At 47.4% G+C, this 27,595-nt stretch overlaps 1 protein-coding gene across 5 annotated transcripts in view; it reads right to left on the bottom strand.

Annotated features, from left to right (window-relative positions):
- Positions 1 to 231: 231 nt before the first annotated feature.
- Positions 232 to 27,595, bottom strand: part of ELMO3 (engulfment and cell motility 3) — a 300,338-nt gene continuing 272,974 nt past the window's right edge. For all 5 annotated transcript variants that reach the window (XM_078668416.1, XM_078668415.1, XM_078668418.1 and 2 more), the window contains one exon: positions 232 to 7,394. In XM_078668416.1, the coding sequence (XP_078524542.1) occupies positions 7,182 to 7,394 (213 nt within the window). In that variant the 3' untranslated portion in view covers positions 232 to 7,181. The remainder of the gene's footprint in view (positions 7,395 to 27,595) is intronic.

Here is a 27,595-nt window from a genome sequence, read left to right as displayed (position 1 = left end):
TTGTTGCAAGGGTGGCCATCGATGGAGGCATTATACAAAGGCAAGAAAGAGGGCTTGCTTCAAGAGGAAGGTAATGAAGGTCTACCATGGGGTGGTGAGCTACCATGAAGAAAAGGAAGCAGTAGGGAGTATGAGACTGAGTCATCGCAGAGGCTAAGAAGGCAAGACCACTGACCAGGCCTTTGTTTGGGCCAAATGAAAGAAAAATAGAAGTACGTCACACTCCATAGCTATGTAAAATAATGCATTTATTTCCAACAATTATATCATATCCAAGCATCAATCATTACATGCATAACCCACAATCACCACATCCATGAACCAGTTTCTATACAGTAGCTCTATGCATCACTCATCCGATCCTGTGTTAGATACATCTGCACAGAAATATCTTGAGTTCCCCTTGATCATCTATTTATTCAGGGGGTTATATAGCGTCAGTGAATGTCATCCTGTGGCTGCATTAAAGTGCTCTGAGGAGTGTAAGGTTAAATGTCATATGCATGCACTACTGAAAAAATGTGAGGCTGTGTCATGCCAAAGGCAGTAACCAAAGAGAGACAAAACAATTGAAAATGCCACCCGTTGGGTGACAGGGGTGAAAGGATTTGTGAAAAAGTACAAGTTTCTTTAACTAACAGTCTTTTTGGTGGATAATCTAACCACACATTCCTCATCTTTTATTTCCCCAGGTGCCAGACTGGATCTCGAACTTTTTTGACACCATTAAACTCAGCAGAAGCCACATCCCACCTCTGGAAGCGACAGCACTGAGACATATATAGATCTCACCCCAGAGCGCTGACGTCAGTTTGCTTTTAAAACTCTTCAGCACCCTCAGACAGATCAACCGTAACAGATTGCAAGTGTGACAGTGTGCAAAATATAACTTGGGACCTTTTTAGAACCGTGAAAGTCCAGTCCACTGAGCGGTGAAGAGGGAGGGCAGTGGGAAATCGGCAGTAAGCGTATCGACCAGTAAGAGCATTACAAAATGTAAGTTGTTCTGATGGATACTTCGATCTGCAGATTCCTCATCTTTATCTTTTGAATAGATACCAAAACAACATCTCTCAGTGGACTTGCACTATAAAGTCCTGGAGGACGAACCAGGAGAAATGGCCCTCCCTGTTGGTTGTCAAGACAATAATCGCTCATGAAGGTGTCCACGGATGCTTGTGTAGTAGCCAGGCAGATGGCAACCATGGAACACTCTTTATCACCACCATAGTGAAGGATTTGGGTCTGGTGGAATGAGCCATAAGACCCTAAGGAGGCTCGTTTGTAGAAGGGAATAGCATGTTTTTATACACAGAACAATCCACCTAGGAAAGGTTCACTTCTGGACCTTCTTTCTCTTCTTAGCGCTGGTAAGGCCTATAAACGTTTTATTCACCACGTGATCCTTAATGAGCTTGATGTAAAAGTTCACGCTGTTTTTGGGAGCAACCAGTGAAGCCTTTCTTTCACCATAAAGGGGTGTGGCCTAACGAAACAAGACAGGGAGTGCGATGGACTATCCAACATGGCAGAGCAACACCATCTTCGATACAAAGTGGGTGTTCGCTGCACCAATTTGTCAGAGAAGAAGGCTTTATATGGAGTTTACACTGAGAGAACCTGTAGCTCACTAACACGGGGCACAGAAGTAATCGCAATGAGGAATACTGTTTTAATGGTCAGCAATATCAGTGAGAAACTACGTAGGTTTGAAGACCATATATATCAAGAATATCGGGACCAAGTTAATGTTCCATTTGGGCATAAAAACACGGCAGGTGGATAAATATAGCCTTTTTCAGAAATACATCATAGCCGATTACTTGAATAACTAAGGTTAGTCAGAGAAATGTAGAAAGGCCAGACACATAACCTTTAACGGTGCCCACAGCAAAATCTTGCTAGGCCAGTGACAAAACAAACGTAATAACATCAAACAGCTTGGCTTGAAGAGGATCATTCAGATTTTTCACCAAGCCACAAACTTGATCCACGGACCAGAATAAATGCATTTGGAAGAAGGGAGCAGAGCAGGGATAACATCCACTACTTCCGCAGACAAATCAAACCCACTCACTTGGTTCCGCTCAATCTCCACACATGGAGGTGTATGTTGTGGATTTTCAGGTGCAGAACTCTGCCTGTTGCTGGGTCAGAAGATCCTTCCCGAATAGGTGAACCGAGAAGAGGGTAAATATTCAGGTTTAGCAGGTCAGAGTACCACGCTTTCCTGGCCCAATTGGAGCCATCAGGATGAGTTGGGCTCAGAACCTCCTGACCTTCTGGTGGTGGCTGGAGTCCCAATGCAAGGAGAATAGGTCTCCTAGGGAACCTAGAGGCAGGAACTCCAGCTCTTTTTAATTACCTCACCCCATCCTAAGAAAGTAACTTGAAACATGTCCGAAAGCATTAGCCATTCATGGACCACTGAGCTGGTCCGCGGTAACATTTGGCAAGCCTGCCAAATGATTGGCCATTAGAGAGATTCATTGCATGTTGTGACACCGTAAGAGTTGATGCGCTTTCTGGCACAGGACCTACAATCTTTCACTGTCCTGCTTTTTGCAGTACCACATGGCAAGTATGTTGTCGTCAAGACCGGACACTGATTCCTCTTGGTGGAGCAGGAGGCCTTCCGAGCCAACCAAATAGCATGAAGCTCCAGAAGATTGATGTGGTGTCTCTGCTCCACCAGGTACCAAAGGCTCCTGTTCGCCACCTCTCCAAGGTAACCCCCAGCCAAGAGACTATGCATCTATTACTACAAGGAGCGAAGGTCAGTTTGTTGTACAACAGCCACCACCGAAGGTCTTGGGCTGCCTCTTCCGAGATACAGAGGTTGTCCTAGAGGAAAACCCAGTGCTGCGCCCACTGCAGGTGGAGGTTCCACTGAAAAGGGCACATGTGCCAAATGGCATGAGGGAGCAGAATGTCTCCAAGAAGCCTCAGAACCTTCCACGCCAAACCCAGAAGTGAGCCTGAAACATCACAATTCTAACCTGGATCACTGCAGTGTTGAAAAGTCACTTAATGCCACGATGTCCAGGTTGGTCCTCATGAAGGGAATCTTCTTTGTAGGCTGCAGGTGGGATGTCGGCTTGTTGAGGCACAGTAGGCAGACATTTGTCTCCAGGTGGTCCATGACTTACTGCTGCAAGCTCCCCTTCAACAGCCAATCGTCGAGGTATGGGAATACATGCATCTCCACCCACCCAGAATAGGCTGCAACCACTGCCAACTTTTTCATAATCCCCGGGGGAGTGGGGGAATGAGGCTGAAGAGTAGGACAGAAAACTGGAAGTGTTTTGACCCTACCAAGCACCAAAGAACGCGTTTGTGGGACTGCAAGACAGACACATAAAAGTACGCATCCTGCAAGTCCAAGTCTCCTTGCTTAATTGCAGAAAGAACCTAGGCTAGAGTCAACATCTTGAACTTGTTTTTTTCTGAAGGATGGTGATCAGAAATTGAAGATCTTGTATCAGTATGAGTCTTCTGACCTTTATGGACACAAAAATTACTGGGAGTAACAGTTTCTGCCCTTGGCAAGATCTCCCTGGCCATATCCCAAATGACACGGGTGTATCATCCCAGCAGACAGACAGCATTGAGGGACAGAAAACCAAATTGGTGATGGAGAAGATCCTTTTTTTTAAGTGCATCAGTGAGCTTATCCCTATTCCCTATCTGGTGGCGCACTGGGAAATGTGTTAGGGTTAACTTTGCCAGTGGATGCTTGAACTACGAATCCCTTTGGGATTTGGGTGCTGGGTCACAAAGGTCAGGTCTCTTGAGGCAGGCCTATGACACCTAGCCATAGTGCGACTTACTGTAGGAGCCAAGCGTGGTCTTGACCATATTATCATCACTGTGTTTGTCAAAGCTTTATTAGAAGTCAGCAAGAGAACTGAAGAAGCAGGCTGCAAGATTTCTGTCAGTGGATTTGTTTTAGTATCTATTGTAGGTAGCTGAAGATCCAGCACTTGTTTCCCTGCTAACTACTATCATAAAAAGAGACATTCTCTTCAGAGGGGGCCCAGTGAAGAGTCCAACTCTGTTTCGGGGGAAGTATCCAGTCCACTGACAATCTGTAAATCTACATATAGGTGAGCATCATTGCATTGAGGGAGGAGAGGTGTAAATTATCTGCCTCTTTGTCATCATCCTTGTCACGCGTCACATTTTCAAGGCCCTAAACAATGACTGAATCCAATCCAAATGAATGGGGGGGAGTGAGTTGGAGTGGAGGGTTCAGAGGCCCAACGGGGTCAGTCATCGCCAGGGCTAGCACTGCTAATGAACGGCTGATGGAGGGCCCTTGCAGGTCCATGGTACATGATGGGGCTCCAAAGGGAGCCAGCATCATCTGGAAAAGTAGCAACTCAGCCTCCCTGAAGTCTATCTGCTCAGGGTCGATACCGTTCCAGGGAACTGGATGTTACCTAGACCTGCCAAGAGTAGGCTCCGAGTCGGATGGGGAGGCAGATTTGGGTCCTTCAAGTACATTTGCATGAGGTTATTTTGAAGTCCAATGGCGCATCCTGTCAGAGCTTAGGAGCAATGGTTGGCAAAAGTTTTGGATCCATTCTGGTACCTGCGGAAATTCAAAAGATGAGGCATATGAAGTTAGAAGTATCCATAATAAGCTAAACAGAAAAAATACGCCCTGCATAGGGAATGTTGCAAACTTTTTTGTAAGTGGATGTAGCAACAATATTCTTCTCATTGCTAAGTTTTTAGAGACTGTAGCTGCTGCTGCTTCCCCTTTTACAGGAACGGGTTTTGCCTTGCCTGGTCTGGAACTGAAATGCCATCAACCCCTGTCTGGGTATTTAATTAGGGCTTTGTCGACCAGTGTCAGGAACGAGGATTCAATGTGTTGGCTCACATGGGGGTTCTTCATTCAGTGCCTGGCTGAGGTCGAATCACTAATTTGTGGGTGCTCAAGTTGGGGCTTCCATAATCTCTTATGGGGGTTGAAATTAGTGTCTGGGCTGAGATAGGGGATTGTTTATCCACTGTAAAGGACTGAAATGGATTACAGAGGTCTTTGCTTGTCCGTACCAATATTCACAAAAAGGCCCTACATTGATTTCAGAATACAGAGGCCTGTTCCTGCCTAGGATTAGATAGGGGGAACTCATGGCTGTACCCTTGTGACCTTGCCTCAGCTACCAAAGCCAAAGCAAGTCCACAAGTTGTACCTCTCACGAGGGCATTACTCATGAAAGTACTAATTAACAATCCTCACAACCAAAGTTCTGTTTAAAAAAATCATGAATAGTCCTTAGTTTATGAAGAAGCACTTCAGACAAAGGATTTACTGGCCTGGAAGTACACTTGTATCATCTCTTCACATCTACAGGGTTGAAAACGTAATAAATCCAGAAAAAGAATTACAGTTTTGCTTTCCTCTCAAACTCCTTCTCCTAGCTCTAGATTTTGTCCAACTCAGTCAGAATCTGCTAAACTCTAGCAGCTTGCCCTCTGCACCTAGAGCAGAAGCCTGAAATAACATCGAGGCTCCACTGTCTGTCCTTCAGTTGGAATTCTGTTGCCGGTGTCAAATGTGGGAGATTCACCATCACAATGGAGTTTCTAGGTTCTACTGGCTTAACTCGATTCAAGCAAAATCTTGTTTTGGCTGCCATTCTAAAATGCCACTGTCTGTGATGGAGTGTAGAAATGCCCCTATAGTGGGTGGGGTTTGGAAATATCACCAGCAGGATGAGAGTGAGCTCAAATTGCCTTCCCAAGAATGTGATGTGGGAACTAAATTGCCAGGGCTCGAATATGGAAGCTGTACATCCTTATCTGGATACAATCTGGATACAATCTACTATTCTGGATTTTCCGGGTGCCAGTGTTTGAAGTGCAATGTTAAGCCCTCATTACCTGTACTTGGTCTCTTCTGCCACTTGGTGTCTTAATCAACATCAGCAGGGTCTATATAAAGTTAAATGGAGGACACATTGCCCAATTGTTATGCTAGAACCCCACTAGCTTAATATAGGGGAGCTTATGATTAAATAGCTTGGATGGGGTTCCAGCATGATGTATAACAATGACAATTGTGGAATAAATATCCAATATCTGTATGAAAATTGGTATTCCATTATCACTTCCTAAGGAAGAATGGGACTGGAGTGTTAGTGATCCACAAGGGGTTGGAGGGTTACTGCATGGACTAGTGATGGAAGAGGCCATTACTAGACCAAGCTTCAGGGAGCAAATGGCTAAACTGGTCTGTGCAACTCCCTTCATGGAACTTGCTACTGACCAAGGAGGAATGTGCGAGCTGTACCACCTTTTCTTAATGTGCGTTTGGAAACTTGACCAGGTGAAAAGAACGAAACTCACAACCTTCAACGGCATCTCCTGAACCAGAGTGTGGAGGCTCCACAACTCTAGAAGTAGTGTAGCGACTGGAAGAAGTATGGGGGCTTCAAAGCGTACACAGTGGTGCGGAGGCTCTACTCAAAACATAGTACCTGAGGAGTGGGAGCTCCATTGTCTTGCGCAAGAGCTGAAACAGAGGTTCATTAGCAAAGTGCTTATAACGAGAACAAAAAAAGTTCTGGCACCCAGAGCTGGTGCAAGGAGTGAGGTTCTAAAGCAAGGGGATCCTCCACAGGTCCATAACTATGTTGAATTACTAAATTAAAGTTACAAAGAACATAATTTTAGGCAATGGTTGAGAATTCTTTCACTGGAGATCTGTTGTTACATGTAGCCAACTTATCAATTTTAAGCATCTGCGTCAAGGGAGATAACTGTGAATGAGAACTATTGCAACATTTCAAGTGAGAGCACTGCTGCATGACTATTATTAGAAGTTCATATTTTTTTCCAGTGTAAGCATCGAATACTGTGAGGATAGCCATGCTGTAAACATGTTGTTAAAGCTAAGTAACCATTCCATTATATGTATATGTATCTAGGGAACATACCTAATGATGGGGATCGATTGTGACAGGTAATTTAAGTTTTTATACATAGTATGTGTGAGCTTACAAAACTGCTGTTCTGAGCAGCAGCATTATTGATGTTGATTGGGGAATCACTAGTAGTCTCACAACACTCTGCCCTTAGACTGGACAAACAACTGCTTTCCAGAAGAAACGAAAGTCCAACACTTTTTAGGGCTGAGTCCACAGCTGGTGACGTTTCAGCTCTAAGCTCTATTGCTCGATTTGACTGAAGTCGTAGCAGAAGTTGCAGTTACTTGGGGGCTTGGGGATGAGGGGGGGAGCATCCGGGATTGGGATGTTCTCCAGGTCCAGCAGGCGCAACTTGATCTCCGTTGAAAGCAAGATGTCGAGGTCACTTTTCATTCGCTCGCTGGACATCTCCCGCCCCAGGAGAATGTTCAGCCCATCTGTCCAGATGCAGAACTGTAGAGAATATAAAGAAGAAAGGGATAATGTAATGCAGCCCAACTGTGCATGATAAGCATGAAGATTAATAAAAGGGAAACAAAACTTTATAGAAGGGATACACAATCATGCTGAGACCCTCAGTCTCTCTAAAGCAGAGGTCAGGCCTTGGGGGGAGTGAAGGGTTTTCAGGGGCAAAAAGGAGGAGGAGAAAAGTTGAGATTTTATATACTACTTGTAATGTAACGTTAACCATCTAGCGCCTCGTTTAGACTGGCATAGTAAATGGGAGTCCTCCATAAATAGGAGGGTTCTACCTAAGGTCCATAATGTGTTTCTCTACCTAATTTAGGAGGGACTAACTCAATTTGTGTTGGCAGAGGCTTTTTTGTTCTAGCCTGTTCCCCACCATGCAAAAAATGGAAGACCAGAAAGGAACAAAGTGAAAAATATCCTTATGTAAATAGGGAAGACTCCCTGCATGACACTGACATCGTTTTTTTACCCATTAAAAAAAACGTCTTACTTTGGGACTTTGTTTTTGAAAAATAACATGCCAACTGGCTCGTCATGCTGCAATGACATGACATACCGTTTGGAATTGGCGTTTTCATAGCAAGTGCTTCCTTTGAGTTGTCGAGGGCACTTCTGTGAGAGGCTGCCACAGCGATTCTGGCAGCCAATCCATCAAAGTCTACATGAAGACCTTAATTACTTGGGGTGTGGTGCTGAACAAAAGCATAAAAAAAATAATGAATTAAGAAGGACCACTGCTTTTAAGGTCGGTCATTGTTATATGTATTGTTGCTTACAGACCCTTTCACAGGACGCATGAAGTGTTGGCTGAATCTGTGAGGCTTCCATCTGTCTAATATCAAAGCAAAGCATCCTGATGTTAACTGGAAATACAAGCTGATACACAGACTCCTGACTCCATAATGGGAATCTCCGCGGACAGAGACTATGAAAAGGCCATACACCATGGAGCAATATTTAAGATTAGATCTGGTATTCTGGTTTTGCAAAAGTCAGGATGGCTCCACAACAGGGATCTAGTAATTACCATATGGTTTAATCTAACGGTAGCTGTTAGTGAGGCACCCCACATAAAGGCAAGTGTTCGGTCTTTTGGGAAAACAACGTACCATATATAACGAATAGTTTCTTACCCGTCGGTGTAGTTTTGCAGCTTGAACATCTTTTTTGGATTCACTATGCTGTGCATTATTCCGCGGTCTGGTGGTTGGGTCCGGAACCGTAGTCTTTTCTATGTTTTTTGTAGCCCAGGCGGGCATCGACGACCCACCTTTTGGTGTATTTCCGGTGACGTCGGCACTCTTCCTGCGGAAGCTCCCACTCTGGGGCGTCATCTTCGGATTCTTTTTTCTCGTGTTTGTTTTGTTTCCGAAGCCATGGCATTGTTCAAGTAAGTTATTCACTGCTTTAACCTCTAAGGCTTCTTGTTTCAGTATAGTCTCTGTTTTCAACCACCTTTTCTCTCCAGCCTCATCTTTCTGGCGGAGGTGGGTGGGTTCGCTAGTGAATCCAGAAAGATCTTCAAGCTGCAAAACTACACCGACAGGTGAGAAACTATTCGTTTTGCAGTGTGAATCTTTCTGGATTCACTATGCTGTGCATAGACTTTGTAGCGGTTTCTCATGTTTGTGGCGGCTGTGTGGAAGACGAGCGTTGGTTATTGAATATGTGTTGAAGCACCTTTTGTCCGACTTATGCTTCCTTGTTCCTCTGTATATCCACACAGTAGAGCTTCGTGAACGTGTGTACAGAAGCCCATGTTGCCGCCAGGCATATGTCTTGAATCAGTGTGTTAGCTAGGAAAGCTATTGTGGCTCCATTCTTCCTGGTAGAGTGGGCTCGTGTCCCCTCTGCCAGTTCCTGTCCTGCCTGCTTGTAGCAGAACTGTATTGTTTGGGCGATCCATCGCGCAATTGTTCCTTTAGTTACTGGTTTTCCCATGAAACTGTTAGCGAAGGACATAAAGAACTGCTTTGTTTTCCTGTGTTCCTTCGTTCTCTCAATGTAGTGCATGACTGCCCTTCTGGCGTCCAGAGTGTGCAGTGCCCTTTCAGCGCTTGTGGCTGGTTTTTGGAAGAAACTTGGTATTTGTATAGTCTGGTTCATGTAGAACCTTGACACCACCTTTGGCATGAAGTGTGGGTCCGTTCTCATCACCACCCTATCATTGTGTATCTGGATGTAGGGCTCTTGTAGCGTTAGCGCCTGAAGTTCGCTCACTCTGCGCAGTGAGGTGATTGCTACCAGGAAAGCTGTTTTCATGGTCAGCATTTGTAGGGAGGCCTTGTGGATTGGCTCGAAAGGCTCTTTCATGAGTTCCGTTAGGACTAGATTAAGGTTCCATGCAGGTGGCGGCACCCTCTTTGGTGGTGCGATGCTCTTTGCTCCCTCCAGGAATCTCTTTACTACCTGTGATGTGAAGAAACTCTTGACTGTTTCTCCTCTTATGTAAGCGACTATCGCTGCCAAGTGGACTCTTAATGAGGATGAGCTCAGATTCTTGTTGAGCAGGTGCGTGAGGTATTTCAGCACTGTTGAGTTCTTCTGCATCTTATTGTGCAGCTTTTCCCTCCTGCACCGCAGTGTGAATCTCTTCCATTTTGAGACGTAGCACTTCCGTGTGCTGGGCCTTCTTGCCTCCCGTAGTACCCTCAGGGTGCTTTCCGGCAATTTCAGATGCGCAAAATGGATCCCCATCGAAACAAGAAAGACGGTCACCCAAGCACTTGTCACAAGCCGACTGGACTACGGAAACACCCTCTACGCCGGAACCACAGCCAAATTACAGAAAAAACTCCAACGTATTCAGAACGCCTCCGCCGACTCATCCTAGACATACCCCGCCACAATCACATATCCGGTCACCTGAGAGACCTTCACTGGATCCCCGTCAACAAGAGAATAACGTTCCGTCTCCTCACCCACGCACACAAAGCCCTATACGACCTAGGACCCAGATACCCCAACACGCGCCTGACCTTTTACACCCCCACCTGCCAACTACGATCGTCCAATCAAGCCCTCGCCACAATTCCACGCATCCGAAGAGCCACCATGGGAGGAAGATCATTCTCCTACTTAGCGGCCAAAACCTGGATTTCTCTCCCCACCCACCTCCGCCTTACACAGAACCACCTCTCCTTCAGAAAACAAGTAGCGAACCCCCCCCCCACCCCTCTCCCCACCCCCCCCCCACCCCCCTCCCCCCCCCACCCCACCCCAAGCGCCTTGAGACCCTCTGGGTGAGTAGTGCGCTATACAAATTTTGACTTGACTTGACTTGAAACTCTATGTCCTCAGGAGCCATGCTACTAGGCTGAGGCTCTCTGGCTCCGGGTGCAGCACCTCTCCGTTTTGCATGGAGAGTAGGTCTTTCCTTCTCCCGAATCTGTGGGGTGCACTCTGTGTCATTTCGATTAACTGTGAGTACCATGTCTGCCTGGCCCACTGCGGTGCGACCAGTATCAGGGTCATGTTGCTCGTTCTGCACTTGCTGAGTACCTTGTGTATCAGAGGTATCGGGGGAAAAGCGTAAGCAAATGTCTTCGACCAGTCTATCCATAGAGCATTCCCCAGGGAACCTTCCCCTGGTAGCCTGGATGCGAAGTTTCGGCATTTTGTATTTTGGCGTGTTGCAAATAGTCTGCTGAGCCAGTCTGCTTCTACATTGTCCTTCCCTGGTAGGTGTATGGCTAGCAGGTCTATCTTGAGTGGGATGGCCCATCTCCATATTTCTTGCGCTAGCTTTGAAAGCGGGGCTGATTGTGTCCCTGATTGTGTCCCTCCCTGCTTGTTGATGTGGAACATTGCTGTTGTGTTGTCTGTCTGGATCAACACTCTCTGATTGTACAGTTTCGTCTGGAAGGCCTTCATTGCGAGGAAAACTGTCTTCAACTCCAGGTAATTGATGTGTCTGACTACATCTGCTGGTGTCCACAGACCCCTCACTCTGAGTTTCTCCATGTGAGCGCCCCATCCTTTCTGGGATCCGTCTGTGGTGATGGTCACTGTTGGCGTTGGTAGCGTCAGAGGCTTCCCCCTTGTTATGTTCCCCATGTTCCATCATGCCATCTCTTCCTGCACTGAGTGCGTTACAACCACTTGATCCTCCCAACGACCTTTAGCTTGTGACCATTGCTCCTGTAGCCATTCCTGGAAAGGTCTCATGTGTAGCCGTACATTTGGCACTAGGTGTATGCATGAAGCCATCGTGCCCATGACCTTGCTCGCTGTCCTCACCTTCAGAGCTTGCCCCTACTGGTAGAGTCGCGTCTACTTCAACAGCGCTACCGTCCTCTTCTCGCTGGGGAACACCTTGCTTTGTAAGGTGTTGATCTGTGCTCCCAGGAAGATTTTGATTTGTTCTGGTTTCATTGAGGATTTCCTCCAGTGGATGGAGAATCCTAGGGCCATCAGTGTGCTTGTCACTCTCTGTGCGTGCTGCTTGCAGGTTCTGTATGAGCTTGCTTTTATTAGCCAGTCATCCAGGTAAGGGTATACGTGTATCCCTTCCCTTCTTAGGTGTGCTGCGACTGTTGCGAGGCACTTTGTGAAGACCCTTGGTGCCGATTTGAGTCCGAACGCCAGGGTTGTGAACTGGTAGTGATTTTTGTTGATGATGAATCTGAGCAGATGTTTGTGCCACCTGTTCATTGGGATGTGCAGGTAGAAATCTTTGAGGTCTATGGTGACATGAAGTCTCTGCCTTGTAATTGAGGAAGTACCTCTTGCAAGGAGGTCATTTTGAATTTTTGTGTTCTTATGAATTTGTTTAAGAACCTTAGGTCCAGGATGGGTCTCATAGTTATGTCTACTTTTGGTACCAGGAAGTAGGTTGAGTACACTCCACTGTTCCTTTCTCTGTACGGTACTGGTTCTATGGCCTGCTTCTGCAGGAGCTCTTTTGCTTCCTTTTGAAGTGGCTCTAGTTCTTTCTTTGCTAGCGCCCTCCTTTTCGGCTCTCTGTTTGGTGGTTTCCTTTCCAACTCTATGCAGTATCCGAACTGTATGATGTTGTGTACCCATTTGTCTGAGGTTATTCTCTTCCACTCCTGGAAGAAGTGCTTTAGTCTTCCTCCCACTGGTCTTACATGCTCGCAGGTGTTTATTTCGCGTAACTTCTGTCTGTTGTATCCGTGCTCCACCCTGGGAGTTTTGGATGGGTGTGCACATGGAGCTTGATTAAGTCACTTAGAGGGGGGTTGTAGTCTCCCTCTCTTATTTTGTCCACGTCCATTCCCTCTCCCGCGAAAAGACTGGCCTCTTGGTTGGTACTGCCAGGACTGCTTTTGTTGCCCCTGCTGTGTCTGGGTTTTCGACCTGGTGGGACTGTTGGAACGCCTGGTGTGATGTTCCTGGCTGGTTTCCTCCCCTCCCGTTTGGTATTCGTGACGGGGTGCCTCTTAGTACCTCTGAACTGCAATGCCCCCATGGATCTTGCAGTCTTGTTATCTTTCTTCAGTTGGCTGAGCTACTAATCCACTGGGGCCTTGAACAATGTCTCTCCGTTGAACGAGGTGTTCAGGATGCTGTGTTGCACCTCTGGCTTGAAGCCTGAAATCCTGAGCCAGGCTTGCCTTCTTTCTGTGATGCCCATCATCATGAATCTGCTGGAGGTGTCTGCTCCATCCAGGGCAGTTTTGAGGCAAGTATTTGCCACATTCTTCCCCTCCTCCTCAGGGTGTCTAGCCCTTTGCTTGTATTCCTGAGGGATGTGTTTTATTAACTGGCCCAGTTTGTCCAGGACCTGGTACTGGTGTCTGTTGAGCAGTGCGTTGGAATTAGCCATGCGCCAGTGCATTGCGGCATTCCGTTCGATCCTCCTCCCAACCAGGTCCATCCTCCTGCTTTCCTTGTCTGGGGGTGGCCCAGAAGTAGTTGGCACATTGGCCCTCTTCCTTGCCGTGGCTGCGATGATGGAGTCTGCTGAGACCAAGCCCTGAATGTAGGGTGGGTCCTTGAAAGAGTGCTTATACTTTTTCTCCGTCCTGGGTTTGACGGCTTTGCAGGTTGCAGGATCCTTGAAAGCCTCTTTTCCCTGCGCCATGACGCTTTCGAGCAAGGGTAGGTACTGGCTCCTTGTTTGTGTGGGGAGCAGTGTCTCTAGAAGGAAATCTGCCTGCTTCTCTTCGTCGAGTTTCACCCCGAAAGCTGTTGCTGCATTTCTGATGACTGTGTTGTAAACCCCAATGTCATCAGGTGGCGAGGGCCTCGAAGGATACGTGTTGACGCTCTCTTCCTGGCTCTCGGTGTCGACGTCTTGCCATTCTATCTCTTGAGTCTCCGAGGATGTAGACCCGAGGAACGTCCTGCGGTCATCGTCCCCTTCATCTTCGTAGTAGGAGGCTTCTTCTTCTGGATCATCGAACCCCTCGGGGCTCCCCGACTGTCCTTTGACGTCGTAGTCCTCCTCCTCCGTTATCTCGACAACCTGTGGCTTGGGTTTCGTCGGGATCATGAAGTCCTTCATCCTGGCGTCGAATTCTTTCTTCCGCTGCAGGATGTTCTCCATTTCGGCCTCGAGCGGTCTCTTCTTTTTTTCCATTTCGGCTGCGTGTTCTGCGTCGAATGGCTCGGCCACTCTTTTCGGCAGATAGGTCCGAGCCGACCTTCAGCGTCGAAGGTTTTGGCACCGAGCTGGCTTTCGGGTCCTTTGTTGGCGTCGAAGAGCCCTTCGGGTCCTTTTCCCTCTGCGTCGCACGTTCCTTTTCGGGGGACGTTTTTCGACGTCTTCTGCTGTTCTCCAGCTTTCGGCGCCTGGGATTCCTTCTCAGAGGATCCGCTGGGCCTAGGTGTAGCCGCGGACGCCGCAGCTTTCGGCGTCGGCGCTTTCGAGGACTTGCCCTCGTTTTTGAGAGAGTCTGGGTCTCTCTGGGCTTTAGGGGTCTTCTTATTATCGGTCTCTACGACCGTGTAGCCGTCGTCTTCACCGGCGACCTTGTCCTCTTCGTCTGACGAAAGCCCCAGGTCTCGAAGGGACGGTGGCTGGCCCTTGCCCTGCATGCTGGCGTTGGCTACACTCTGCCTCGCTCTAACTCGAAGAGTCTTCGGCGTGAAGGCGGAGCAGGCGTTGCAGTCCATGCTCTCGTGGTCGACTGGTAGACAAAGGTTGCAAACCGGGTGCTGGTCCTTCTGCGCGTACTTGTGGTGGCAGTTACGGCAGAATTTGAAAGGAGTGTTGTCCATCTCTTGCGTTCAGGGGGCCCCCTGAGCGTGCATTCTCCGATGGACGTCGAAGTTCTCTTTCTCCTTCGTCGTCCTCTTCGATGGTGTAGTCACCTGTCGTCTTTTCCAATATCTTTTCGTCCAAAAATGCGTATTTTTCTTCTTCTTTCTCCAAAAATGTCTGGAGCCCTTTCGAGTACGATCCAGACCCAACCGCGGAAAAAAGAATCTGAAGATGGCGCCCCAGAGTGGGAGCTTCCGCAGGAAGCGTGCCGACGTCACCGGAAATACACCAAAAGGTGGGACGTCTACGCCCACCTGGGCTACAAAAAAAAAAAGAAAAGATTATGATTCCGGACCCAACCACCAGACTGCGGAATAATGCACAGCATAGTGAATCCCGAAAGATTCATGCTGCAAAAATAACTATGAAGAAACAAAAGGAGAGACAGGGAGATTGAGGAACACTCTCTTAGTCCCCGGTTATCATGAATAAACAAAAGAAGAGAGGTTACATGTATCTCAATAGCCACAGAGAAGGAGCTGTGTCAAGAAGGAGTTCAAACACCCAATTAGGGTGGATAGGAAGGCCCTCACACACCGACCTAGTCAGTGTCATGCTTCATCATTGGGCCCCACCGCAGAGGCCTAATGCCTCTTTGGTGTGCTACGACGCCAGAAGACCGCGGAGCGTCGGGGTCCGGTTTAGAGGAGAAGCTAGGTGCCTAAGCGGGTGGCGAGCGTTGAGGGCGGTGTGCCAGGTACGCTCTTACCCCCCTCCCGAGACCCATGGTGCAGCTAGCGCCATAAACCAAAGTGCAGAAATACTCCTAAATTCAGGAGCTTTTTTGAATGAGCTAATTGCTCTTCCTTTGCACTTTTTCACGATTTTTTATTTTTTCACTTTCACGTCCCCAGGTTAGGGTGGACGATTAGAGTCCATACCGCCGGGGTTCACACTAGTCCTGACGAATGCCTAGGTAAATTAACACCATTATAAAGGCTGAAACATGTTGACTGACTTAACATAATTTCTGAATTAAACCAAACCATTAACTTTGGCAGTAAATTCAGACACATAGAAACCTTTTTAATTGTGTCTTAGGGATCTACTTATTAAAGCTTTTTTTGAGATACTCTTTAGACACTTTTATTTATATTCCTCACTGCACGCCCATTCACACAACCTGCTCCGCAGTCTTCTGGCGTCGTAGCACACCAAAGAGGCATTAGGCCTCTGCGGTGGGGCCCAATGATGAAGCATGACACTGACTAGGTCGGTGTGTGAGGGCCTTCCTATCCACCCTAATTGGGTGTTTGAACTCCTTCTTGACACAGCTCCTTCTCTGCGGCTATTGAGATACATGTAACCTCTCTTCTTTTGTTTATTTGCAAAAATAACTATGTCAAAACACTAACTTAGAAGGCCGACTGTCTAAAAAAGCTGAAAAATACAGAACCATTATAAGTGCCTACAACCCCAACACCAGGCACATGAACAAAATAATGTACTGGTTGGGGACATAAACCACTGTGTTTCCCAAACGTTCTGCCACACATGACCATACTCAAAGGCACCTGTGAAAGATAGTTCTTCACAAGGTACATGGAAACTGTGCAGAGTTAGGTCAGGATCTTCCGTTTGAAAATGTACAGGGGTACAGGATGCTAATTTCCAGTCCAGTGAGGACCTGGCTTGGCAGGTCGGGCTGGACTGTTCCTATTGGGTTCAGGGTCAAGACTGATTTGCATATGGCTGGGTTCAAACTGGAATGGCACTGGGAGCAAAACAACGATAACCAGGTACGGAACCGCTTTGTGGGGTGGCTCGGGAGGAGGGAGAAAACCGGCGATTAGGGTGCCTCTCTTCATTCTGCTTTCTCCCGGTATTTCCCTGCACCTTTACACGCCCCTAGATCTATAGTCGAGCACAGGTGATCCTCACACCTTTTCCCCCTAAAACCCCGGAGCAGATACTTACGCTTGCCTCTCTTTCCTTCTTGGCACGTATATCTTCATCCACCATAAAAGAAGAAGAAAAAGATGAAAAGCAGAACGCGTGAAAAAGACCAAGATCGGATTAGAGGAGATTATCGGTACCCCCCCCCCCCCTTGAGTATACCGGAAAATAAAACCAGCTTTGGCACGATTTTGTGTGGACCTCGATCCTTGCTCAGAGCCCAGACATGGATTCCCGTGCTCTCCATGCCACTGGAGTCAAGCTACCATGAAGCCGGTCCTAGGATGCTTGTTTCCAGTCCAGTGAGAACCTGGCCTGGCAGTTCAGGCTGGACTGTTCCCATTGGGCACAGGGTCAAGACTGATTAGCATATGGCTGGGTTCAAACTGGAATGGCATGGGGAGCAAAGAAACAATGGATTTAGGCCCAGATCTCCAAAAAAACAGAACGCTGAAGCAGACTTTCTCACGGACTGCTCCCAAAATATGGCATTCCATCCCACCTGCTATTAGGACCAACCCCTCCCATGATTCCTTAAAAGGAGACATACAAATTCTCATCTAAGGAAATGCTGTTCTTATAAATCAGTAAAATATGTGCACTTGCTCAGAGTTCTCTGGGAGTCAGTAATAATTATTTTGAACATGCTTGCTGTAGGAAGCTGGCTCTGTATATGATATCGCTAAATGGTAATACCGAGCACAGAGTCCAGGGGTTATCCAAAAGTGTACAAGGCTCAATGTAAAACCCAAAGTGCTTGATTAGTGGTATTGTGGGTGAGCAGTCTTAGGCCTAAACACAGAGAAGAGTAAGACATTTATTGCAACCACATGATCAATAAAGGACACACGACTCGAGGAGATCCACACCAATTTTTATAAAATTATATTTTGTTTGTACTTTATTTGAAGACCCAGGTCTTAGTAACAAGGTAAGTACGTTTCACTTTCAAAAATCGACACTTAAAACTTTTTTACACTGTCCAATGTTATCCTATGGAGGAACACAATGTTGAGGTTTAACAAGTGAGTATTGAACTTACAATTTCAGTCTTCGGAGCCAAAAGTCAGCAAGGGCCAGGGGCAAGGTACCAAAACTGCACAACCAGTGGCACAGGGGCAGCTGAGTGCAGAGGTCAAAATCGAAGTTCGACTTAATGTTTTCCAATGGAGACAGGGGTGCCTGGAGCCAGGCTACCGCGATGGTGTAAGGACGTCGATCAGATCGTCTCCCGTCATATAAATTACGCTGTACCCCCGTTTGCCTGATTCATTCAGCCTACTCTTACCACACATACAGCCCTGAATATTACGTTCCATGGATGGTCTGGGCACCACCGTCATGGTTTATATCTATTGAATAACGGGATTTGTCCTTCGTTGGCCCTTGCCACTTTACGGGCATTGGTGTAACCAGGTTTTGGACTCCAATAGAGCATTGCAAGATTGATGAGAGTCACTTCACATGTTCCCTTGTCCTGAGGAAGATCCGCATGGCTGAGGTATTAAAGTCCCTCGGTTGCCGATAAGCCGGATCAAAATGTCGAAGCTACCCCCTACTGCACCTGGACCAATCCCCCTTCCCCATTACCCCTGTTTACAGCCTTAAGGAAACTCTTCTTACAACTTTAGAAAATATAATTCAAATGAATAATTTGCATGTGACCAGGTTGTATCTAACGGTTTATTGGATATCAGTTCTGTACAGTCTTGTAAATATATGCCCTTTACTTTTCTACAAACTTTGAGCTCTCTTGACTCCTATATATACACACTTGAGCACTTTCTCTTACACGTTCCCTAGAACATTCCCCTACCTTCTTGACCATCTAATGATTGTTCCTTTAAATTACTAAATACATATATTGTAATAATACTTTGTGGTTTTTCTGCACATCTGTTTGTTCGTGGGCGTCTGGTGCAGAGTGGGCTGGAGACGCTGATCCGCCGGGATCCAGAGTCTTTGGAGTAGGTTTCTTCTGGACTGGGCCGCTGTCCACAGGAGAATGGAGTCTTTATTGAAGGCAACAGTCCTCCCAGGGGGTTTGGAACTTGTGCTGTAAAACAGTTTGCAGGTTTCATCGCAGCTGGAGACAGGCCGGTAGGGCTGGGGCCAAGGCAGTTGTCTGCTGGCTTCAACTACAGGGTGTCACCTTTCTTCTTAGGTCGTCGCAGATCTGGGGTTTAGGTCTGGGGGAGCCACCTAAATACTAAATTTAGAAGGTGTTTTAGGGGGGTAGCAGGTAGGGCCAATGGGCACCTCACTTGGGGTGACTACACTCTAGATGACACCCTCCTGTGGGAGGGGGAATAGACCTATCCCTGACTGGAGGGGTCTACCATCCTCAAGATGGTGAGGACTGAAAAGTGTGCTTCACCTCACTTCCCCCCACCTTAGGGATGGGGTTGATAGAGGTGGGCACGCCTCATATCTTTTTAAATTTTCCCGTTGGTTTACCCGCCCACAGTGGGTGGGGGTCGCATTACACAGGCAGCAGGCCTTTGAAGCTCCCCCTTCTAGCACTGCCCCATTCTGGGGGAGGAGGCATGACACTGCTGCCCAGGATGTGCATTGTTTCTGGTCCCAGAGAGCAGGGGCTCTCTATCCTGGTGTCCAGAAACATGTCTGGTGGTGGCGGCTGGCTGCCTACAGCTGGCCAGAGACATTGGCAGGGTTTCAGGGGGCACCTCTGAGGTGCCTTCTGGGTACATGGTAGAATAAATCCCACACTGGCATCAGTGTGGATTTATTGAAAGGAGTAGTTTGGTTCCAAACACTCCTATATTCAGTAAAGCCATCATGGTGCTGTGGAACCCGAATTGTTGAGTTCCCATTGCATGCACTCTCTACTGCTTCACTGGCACTTGCAATTTGGGGAATGGTGCCCAATATTTTAAGGGAATATCTGCTCATGTGGATATGCCCTCACCTGTAGTATAGTGCACCCTTCCTTAGGGCCGTGAGGCCTTCTAGAGGGGTGACTTAACTATGTTGCCAGACAGTGTTAGTTGGTATGGCACCCACACAGGGAAGTACCGGATGTCACCCTCTGGGTGGGTATTCACTGCTGAGGGCAAACTAAATCGGCTTGATGGCAGTTGTAGTGGGGGAAGAAGAGTTAAAGGACTGAGGCACCTGCTGGCCTGCACATTGCATCCTGGTTCCACTCCTGTTGCCACCGAAAAAGGAGTGAGTTCTCTATTGCACCGCTTCCTGGAAATGGCTGTTTCAACCTATACGCTGGTCCCTTTAAACAGACCCTACATTTCTTGAATTGGTGTGGAAACTGTTTAGTAGGAGTCAACAGGCCAAAGAATGTGCTGTAGCTCTGCTGTCTTTAAAGTGTTACAAAACCGAGTCCTTCTTTTCTCCAAAGAGGTGAGTCCCATCAAATGGCATGTCCGTTAGCTAAGCCTGTACATCGCAGGAAAACCAACAGGACCTCTTCCAGCCATGTCTACAAAGGGCAACACTGGTACTGACCACCCTGGCAAGGAAAGGAATTCTGTGGATCCAGCCCGGCAACGATAACCTCCTTGCTGCGTCCTGCCCTTCATGTACTGAGAGATTGTATGGTCCTCTGGGACTGTCTGCAAGATGTCGCTGGCCAAGTCCCAAAGTGCAAATGTTTAGCAATCCAGCAGACAGTCCGTGTTTACAATCATAGTAACAAACCTGCAGAGGAAAACATGTGTGTCAAAGGCATCAACCCTTTTAGGTTCTCTGTGCAGAGGATTGGCTGGAAATGAGTTAGGATTGACCTTACTGGCCGAGGTCTGTACAATAAGGCTCTCTAGAGTCTGGTGAATTGTGAGAAGGAAAATGCTACTTACCAGTATGCATCTGTTCTTGGCATGTAGAGCTGCAGATTTCTACACTGTGCATTATATCCCCACCTGGTGTTGGCTCGGATGATTGCATGTTGTTGGCATCTTGGAAGAAGTCTTTGTAGTCACGAGATAGGTGACTCCTCCCTAGGACGATAGTGCGCATGGGCATCGGCTCCATCCTTAGATTGTTTTTCGCCATGATGGGAAATGATGGAGTCAGTAGAAAGAAAGAAAAGATTTCCATGCATGTATATCTAATTAAGATAAACTGGAACAGATACAGGCCCCGGGGAGACGGGAGGGCGTGTAGAAATCTGCAGCTTTACATGCCAAGAACAGATGCATACTGGTAAGTATCATTTTCCGTTCGAGGCATATGAGCTGCATCGATTGTGCAGCAGTATCTCCCCTAGCAGTGTTCACCTGTATCTGTTGCAGTAGTTTGAAAGAGAGTTTTGAGGACAGCTTGGCCTACTGCAGCATGCTGCTTAGCTTGCACATCAACACAATAGTGTTTAGCGAAGGTGTGTGTTGTAGACCATGTTGCTGCCTTGCAGATGTCTTCTAGGGGAATGTTCCCTAAGAAAGCCATGAAGGCTCCTAGTTTGCGTGTGGAGTGCACTCTAGGAGGAAGTGTTAATGTGCGTTTTGCTTTGTGATAGCATTTTTGTATACATTTAACAATCCACCTTGCAATTCCTGATTTAGAAATGGGGTTGCCTTTATGTGGAGGAGAGATTGCTACAAATTGTTGCTTTGTTTTGCGAAAGGACTTGGTTCTATCTATGTAATAGAGAAGAGCTCTTTTGACATTAGTGTGTGTAAAGCTCTCACCGCTACAGAGTCTGGGATTTGAAAAAACACGGGTAACTCAACAGATTGGTTTAGATGAAAAGGAGTAATTACTTTAGGAAGGAATTTAGGATTAGTTCTTAGAACCACCTTGTTACGGTGTAATTGTAAGAATGGTTCTTGTATAGTGAAAGCTTGAATCTCACTAACTCTTCTAAGAGAGGTAATGGCAACGAGGAAAGCTGTTTTCCATGTGAGAAATTGTAGTTCACATTTGTGTAAAGGTTCAAAAGGGGGTCCCATAAGCCTGGTAAGAACAATCTTTAGGTTCCACACTGGAGAGGGTGGTAACATAGGAGGAATAATTATTTTTAATCCTTCCATAAAAGCTTTTATTGGTGGTACTCTAAACAACGACATATGTTGTCTCTTTTGTAGATATGCGACAATGGCTGCAAGATGTAAACGTATAGATGAATATGCCAGATTACATCTTTGTAAATGGATAAGGTAACAGATAATATTTTGTATGGAAGCATCTAAAGGATCAATTTGATTATTATTGCAGTAAATGGCAAATCTTTTCTATTTAGCAGCATAGCAAACTCTAGTAGTAGGTCTTCTGGCCTCTTTAATGATATTCATACAGCCTGGTGGCAGGTTAAGGTAACCAAACTCTAAGACTTCAGAAGCCAGATTGCCAGATTCAGTTGACCTGGATCTGGATGCCTGATGTCTCCATGGTTCTGCGTTAGCATGGATGCTGTAAGAGACAGTTTTTGGTGTAGAACTAGAGAGAGTTCTAGTCGTGTGGTGAACCACGGTTGGCGTGCCCATGTGAGAGCTACCAGGATCAGTTTGACTGTTGTCTGAGCTTGCGTACTACTAGTGGTATTAGTGGGGTTGGCAGAAAAGCGTACGCAAATCTGCCTGACCAGTTTATCCATATCACATTGCCCTCGGACAACGGGTGTGGAAACCTGGCGGCAAAGGTTGGGCATTTCGCGTTTTCGTGTGTGGCAAACAGGTCTATGTCTGGATGACCCCACTTGTGAAAGAATGGTTGAAGCACTTGCAGATGTAGTTCCCATTCGTGAATCTGTTGTGTCTGTCGACTTAACAGATCGGCTATCTGATTGTGAACTCCTGGAAGGTGTTCTGCAAGCAGATATATCTTTTGTGGAATGGCCCATCTCCAAATGTTTTGTGCGAGCTGGGACAGTTGCAGGGAATGTGTGCCTCCTTGTTTTTGTATGTAGTACATGGCTGTCATATTGTCCGTCCGGATTAAGACAACTTTGTTCGGTATGTGCACTTGGAAGGATTTCAGTGCCAGGAAAATCGCCAGCAACTCTAGGTGATTGATGTGAAGCGCTTTTTGTTGAGCGTTCCATCTTCCCTGAGTTGTGTGGTGGAGCAGATGTGCTCCCCATCCTGTGAAAGATGCGTCTGTTGTCAGTACTATCTGTGGAACAGGCTCGAGGAACGGCCGCCCTCTGGACAAGTTTTTGGTGTTCCACCACTGCAGAGAGCGATGTGTGTGCGGCTGTCCACCAACACCAGGTCTGTTAGTTGTCCTTGTGCCTGATTCCACTGATGTGCTAGACATTCCTGCAATGGGCGCATTTGCAGTTTTGCATATGGTACAATAAAAATGCAAGATGCCATCATGCCTATTAATTGCATGAACACTCTGGCTGGGAGAGAGTGTTGGTTTTGAAACCTTGTGACTAAGGCTTGAATTCTCTGTATCCTGGCTGGACTGGGATAAGCTAGAGCTGTATTGGTGTTTATGGTAGCCCCTAGGTATTGATGTACATGAGAGGGCTGTAGATGTGACTTGGTGTGGTTTATTGTAAACCCCAAGTTGTGCAGTGTCTGAATCGTGTGAGATATGTGCTGAACACACTAGTTGAATGACTTGGCCTTTATGAGCCAATCGTCTAAGTATGGGAAGACATGGGTATGTTGTCTTCTGAGATGTGCTGCTACTACTGCTAGGCACTTTGTGAACACTCTTGGTGCAGTTGTGACCCCGAATGGACGCATTTGAATTGATAGTGTTGTCCTTCTAGCACAAACCTGAAATACTTCCTGTGAGAAGGATGTATGGGAATGTGCGTCTATGAGGTCTAGTGTAGTGAGGAAATCGCCTTGTTGCAATAATGGGAGCACTTGTTGTAAAGTGACCATGTGAAAATGGTCTGAGTGTATATACAGATTGAGAGGCCTTAAATCTAGAATTGGTCTTAGTGTCCCATCCTTTTTGGGTATTAGAAGTAGAGTGAGTGGACCCCTGTTCCTTGATGTTGCAATGGAACTAGCTCTAGTGCATCTTTTTGCAGCACTGAGAGAACCTCTTGTTGGAGCAGTGTTAGATGTTCTGTGGACATTGGACGCTGTCTGGGTGGTATATTTGGAGGGGTAGCTGTAAGCTCTAGGCAGTAACCATACTAGATAATCTGTCTTACCCACTTGTCTGTTGTGATGGAATTCCAGACAGGTAGGAACTGTGTTAATCTCCCCTTACGGGAGTGGTATGCAGTTGGGGGAGCTGAAGGAAGTCACGGTTTAGTGGTGGAAGAGGATCGATTGCTGTTGTTACCTCAACCTCTTCCCTTATTGTTATTACCTCTGTAGCCCCCTCTAAAGTATCCTTTGTTAGAGGATGCTTGTGTATTTGTCTTAAAGGAAGCTGAATTGTCTGCTCCAGTTTGTTTGCAGCCTCCTCTGTAGAAGGAGCCTCGAAAGGAGCCTCTAGCTTTCGTTGGACTGCAGAGCTCCCATAGACTTGGCTGTGCCAGTGTCTTTTTTCAATTTTTCAAGGGCTGTGTCTACTTCTGGACCAAACAATTGTTGTTGGTTGAATGGTTGATTTAATATAGTGGTCTGTACCTCTTGCTTAAATCCTGAAATGCGTAGCCACGCGTGACGTCTAAGGAGGACACTAGTGTTTATTGCCCTGGATGCAGTGTCTGCTACATCTAGTGCACATTTAATGGAGGCATTTGATATAAGTTTACCCTCTTGTATGAGGTCATCTGCCTGTGCCTTGTATTGGTCAGGTTGATGTTGTAAGAGCTTCTCTATCTGATCATAGAGAGCTCTGTCGTATCTTGCTAGGAGGGCTTGTGTGTTAGCAATGCGCCATGCATTGCTAGCTTGGGCAGCTATTCTTTTCCCTGAAGCATCTATGATTTTTGATTCTTTATCAGGAGGTGGTGCTTCGCCTGATGTTTGGGAATTTGCTCTTTTCCTAGTGTTTGAAACTACTAGGGAGTCTAAGGGTAGCTGTTCTTTAATGTAGGCAGGATCCGCAGGAGCTGCTCTGTACTTTTTCTCTATCCTTGGGTTTATGATTCTAGCTCTTACAGGATCTTTAAACACTTCTGGTGCATGTTTAATGACTCCTTTAATCATTGGCAGTATTTGCACAGATTTTTCGGATTGTTCAAAAGTGTCTAGTAAAAAATCTTCTTCTGCCTCATCTGAATGCATGGTGACATTGTGATAGATGGCAGCCCTATTAATTAAGTGTCCAAACCCAATATTGTCTTCTGGGGGAGAAGGTTTAGATGGATATATATGTGGGTCAGGAATATTTGGTATATCCTGTGGGTTTGGATACTCCCAGTCTGGTGAACCTGCTGGGTAGGGAAAAGGGTCATCTGGGTCTTTCCCTCCCCCCATGCTATACTGATCATCATCAGCATCCTGAGGAGGTGTATGTTGTGGAGAATGAGGAGGCGAATTTTGAGGTGAAATATTCAAAGGAAGAGCAGGAGAAGGAGATACAGGAGAAGAAGGGTGCATAGGAGATGTGGCAGAGTCCTTCTTCTTGACAGGCACTGGATGTGTAGGTGCTGTATCTGACTTCCTCTTCCTGTGTGGTGTGGTGGAAACATGTCCTGTTTCTGGATCTATGTATCTCCTTTTTTGCAAAAGATCAGGTCTAAAAAGCACTTCTTCTTGAGAAATTGCTTTCGGCGCCGATTTTTTCGGCTCCGGGCCGAGTTTCTGCTTGTCTTTAGCCTTAGGATTTGTTGTATAGTCCTTTGGCGTCCTTTTGGAACCTAAGGTATTGTTTTCGGAGTGAGGCCTGGTTCGGGGGCTTAGAGGCATCGGAAGCAGGCTTTGTGGGTTTCGGCACCGAAGATTTTGGGGTGGAAGCAGGCTTCATTGGTGCCGTCTTGTCTTTAGGAGTCGACGGTTTCTGAATGTTCTTCGGAACCGGGACTTCTTTTGGTTTCGGTGCCGAGGGAGCTGGTAGTATCGAACAAGTTACTTACCTTCGGTAACGATATATCTGTAAGAAACAGTAGTTAGTATTAGATTCCTTACCTTAGAATATCCCCAGGCGTCAGTCTGGATCCGGAAACTTTTGCGTAGCAGTACCCCTGCGCGTCGGTAGGCGTCGTCTGCAGGCGTCCCCTGCGGCTCCGCGTCGTCGGCGTCGTGCGCCGTGATGACGTCGCTGGAGTATATAGACGCCGCCTCCGCGCGCTGACGTCAGTTCTTTGCACACAGCTTTTCCGCGCCAGAACACGCAGAGCCATGTGAGAACTAACACTGGTGCCATTTGAAACTAGGGCCCTGAAAGGGATGTCCTTAACCCTAGGTATCAGTTCGCAGAACGGGGAGGATGGGTGGGGCGGTAAGGAATCTAATACTAACTACTGTTTCTTACAGATATATCGTTACCGAAGGTAAGTAACTTGTTCATCTGAAAGAAACAGGTTAGTATTAGATTCCTTACCTTAGAATAGATACCCCAGCAATACCAACCCCGGTGGTGGGTCTGCGAACCAATACAACCTACACCAGAAAGTCCTGGAGGACCGAACGGCCAAAGAAGCCATCCCTCCGGACTTGACTGTCCAGGCAGTAGTGCCTCGCAAAGGTGTGCAGCGAGGCCCACGTAGCCGCCTGGCAAATGTCCTGCAAAGGGACTCCCCGGCCCAGGGCAGTAGTAGCCGCCGTAGCCCGAGTGGAATGGGCCCTCAGCCCAACAGGAGGCTCCTTCCGAGCCAAAGAGTAGCATGCTTTGATGCACAGGACGACCCACCGAGAGATGGTTCGTTTCTGTACCGCCCTTCCCTTCTTCTCACCCACGTAGCCAACAAACAGTTGGTCATCCACCCGGAACTGGCGTGTGCGATCCATGTAAAATGAAAGCGCACGTTTTGGGTCCAGACGATGGAGCCGCTCTTCATCCTTTGAAGGATGCGGAGGCGGGAAGAAGGAGGGCAAGGTGATGGACTGCCCAATGTGAAAAGCAGAGACTACCTTGGGCAGGAAAGAAGGTCTAGTCCTAAGAACCACCTTGTCAGGATGAACAGACAAGAAAGGAGGTTTAACAGAAAGGGCCTGGAGCTCACTCACTCTCCTGGCAGAGGTGATGGCAACCAGGAAGGCCGTCTTTAAAGTGAGAAGACGGAGAGGACAGGAATGAAGAGGCTCAAAGGGAGCACACATCAGGAAAGTCAGAACCAGGTTCAAGTCCCACTGAGGCATCACGAACGGAGCAGGTGGATACATGTGCGTGATGCCTTTTAAGAATCGTAATACAATAGGGGACTTGAATAAAGATGGCTGATCAGGTAGCCTTAAGAAGGCGGAAAGGGCAGAAAGATAGCCCTTGATAGTGCCCAGAGCAGAGCCCTGCTGGGCAAGGGAAAGAAGGAAGAGGAGAACCTCAGACAGAGGGGCAGAAAGGGGGTCCACAGCCTTTGCTGTGCACCATGCCACAAATCTGTTCCACCGGCAGGCGTATACCGACTTTGTGGAGGGACGCCTGGCTGCCAGAATAACATCACAGACTTCAGGAGGCAAGTCAAATGGCCTCAACTGTCGCCGCTCAATCTCCAAGCATGGAGGTGGAGACTGGACAGGTTCGGGTGGAGGACCGTCCCCTGCTGCTGCGACAGAAGGTCCTCCTGAAGGGGCAGGCGGATCGAGGGACCGACTGTCATGCTGAGTAGCTCGGGATACCAGTACCTTCGAGCCCAGTCCGGAGCCACAAGGATAACTTGGGCCCGGTCGCGCCTGATCTTCTTCAGCACTCTGGGCAGAAGTGGTATAGGCGGAAAGGCGTACAACAGACCGCAACTCCACTCGCGCCGAAAGGCGTCGCCGAGCGAGTGCCGTCTTGGAAACTCCAACGCGCAGAACTGATGACATTGCGCGTTCTCTTCTGTGGCGAATAGATCTAACCAAGGCTCTCCCCATTGCTGAAAGAGGCCTCTCGCCACGTCCGAGTTCAGACGCCATTCGTGATCCACCGAGCACCGACGGCTGAGTTCGTCCGCCCTGGCGTTCAGAGAACCTGCCAGGTGTTGAACCGTCAGAGTCACGCTCTGACGTTCCAGCCATTGCCAGAGACGCAGAGCCTCCTGGCAAAGGGTCCACGACCCCACACCGCCCTGTTTGTTGCAGTA

The sequence above is a fragment of the Lissotriton helveticus genome, chromosome 12, assembly GCF_964261635.1.
Source record: "Lissotriton helveticus chromosome 12, aLisHel1.1, whole genome shotgun sequence".
Lineage (NCBI taxonomy): Eukaryota > Metazoa > Chordata > Amphibia > Caudata > Salamandridae > Lissotriton > Lissotriton helveticus.
Note: the sequence above shows the minus strand (reverse complement) of the source record. Positions and strands in the feature narration are given on the sequence as shown.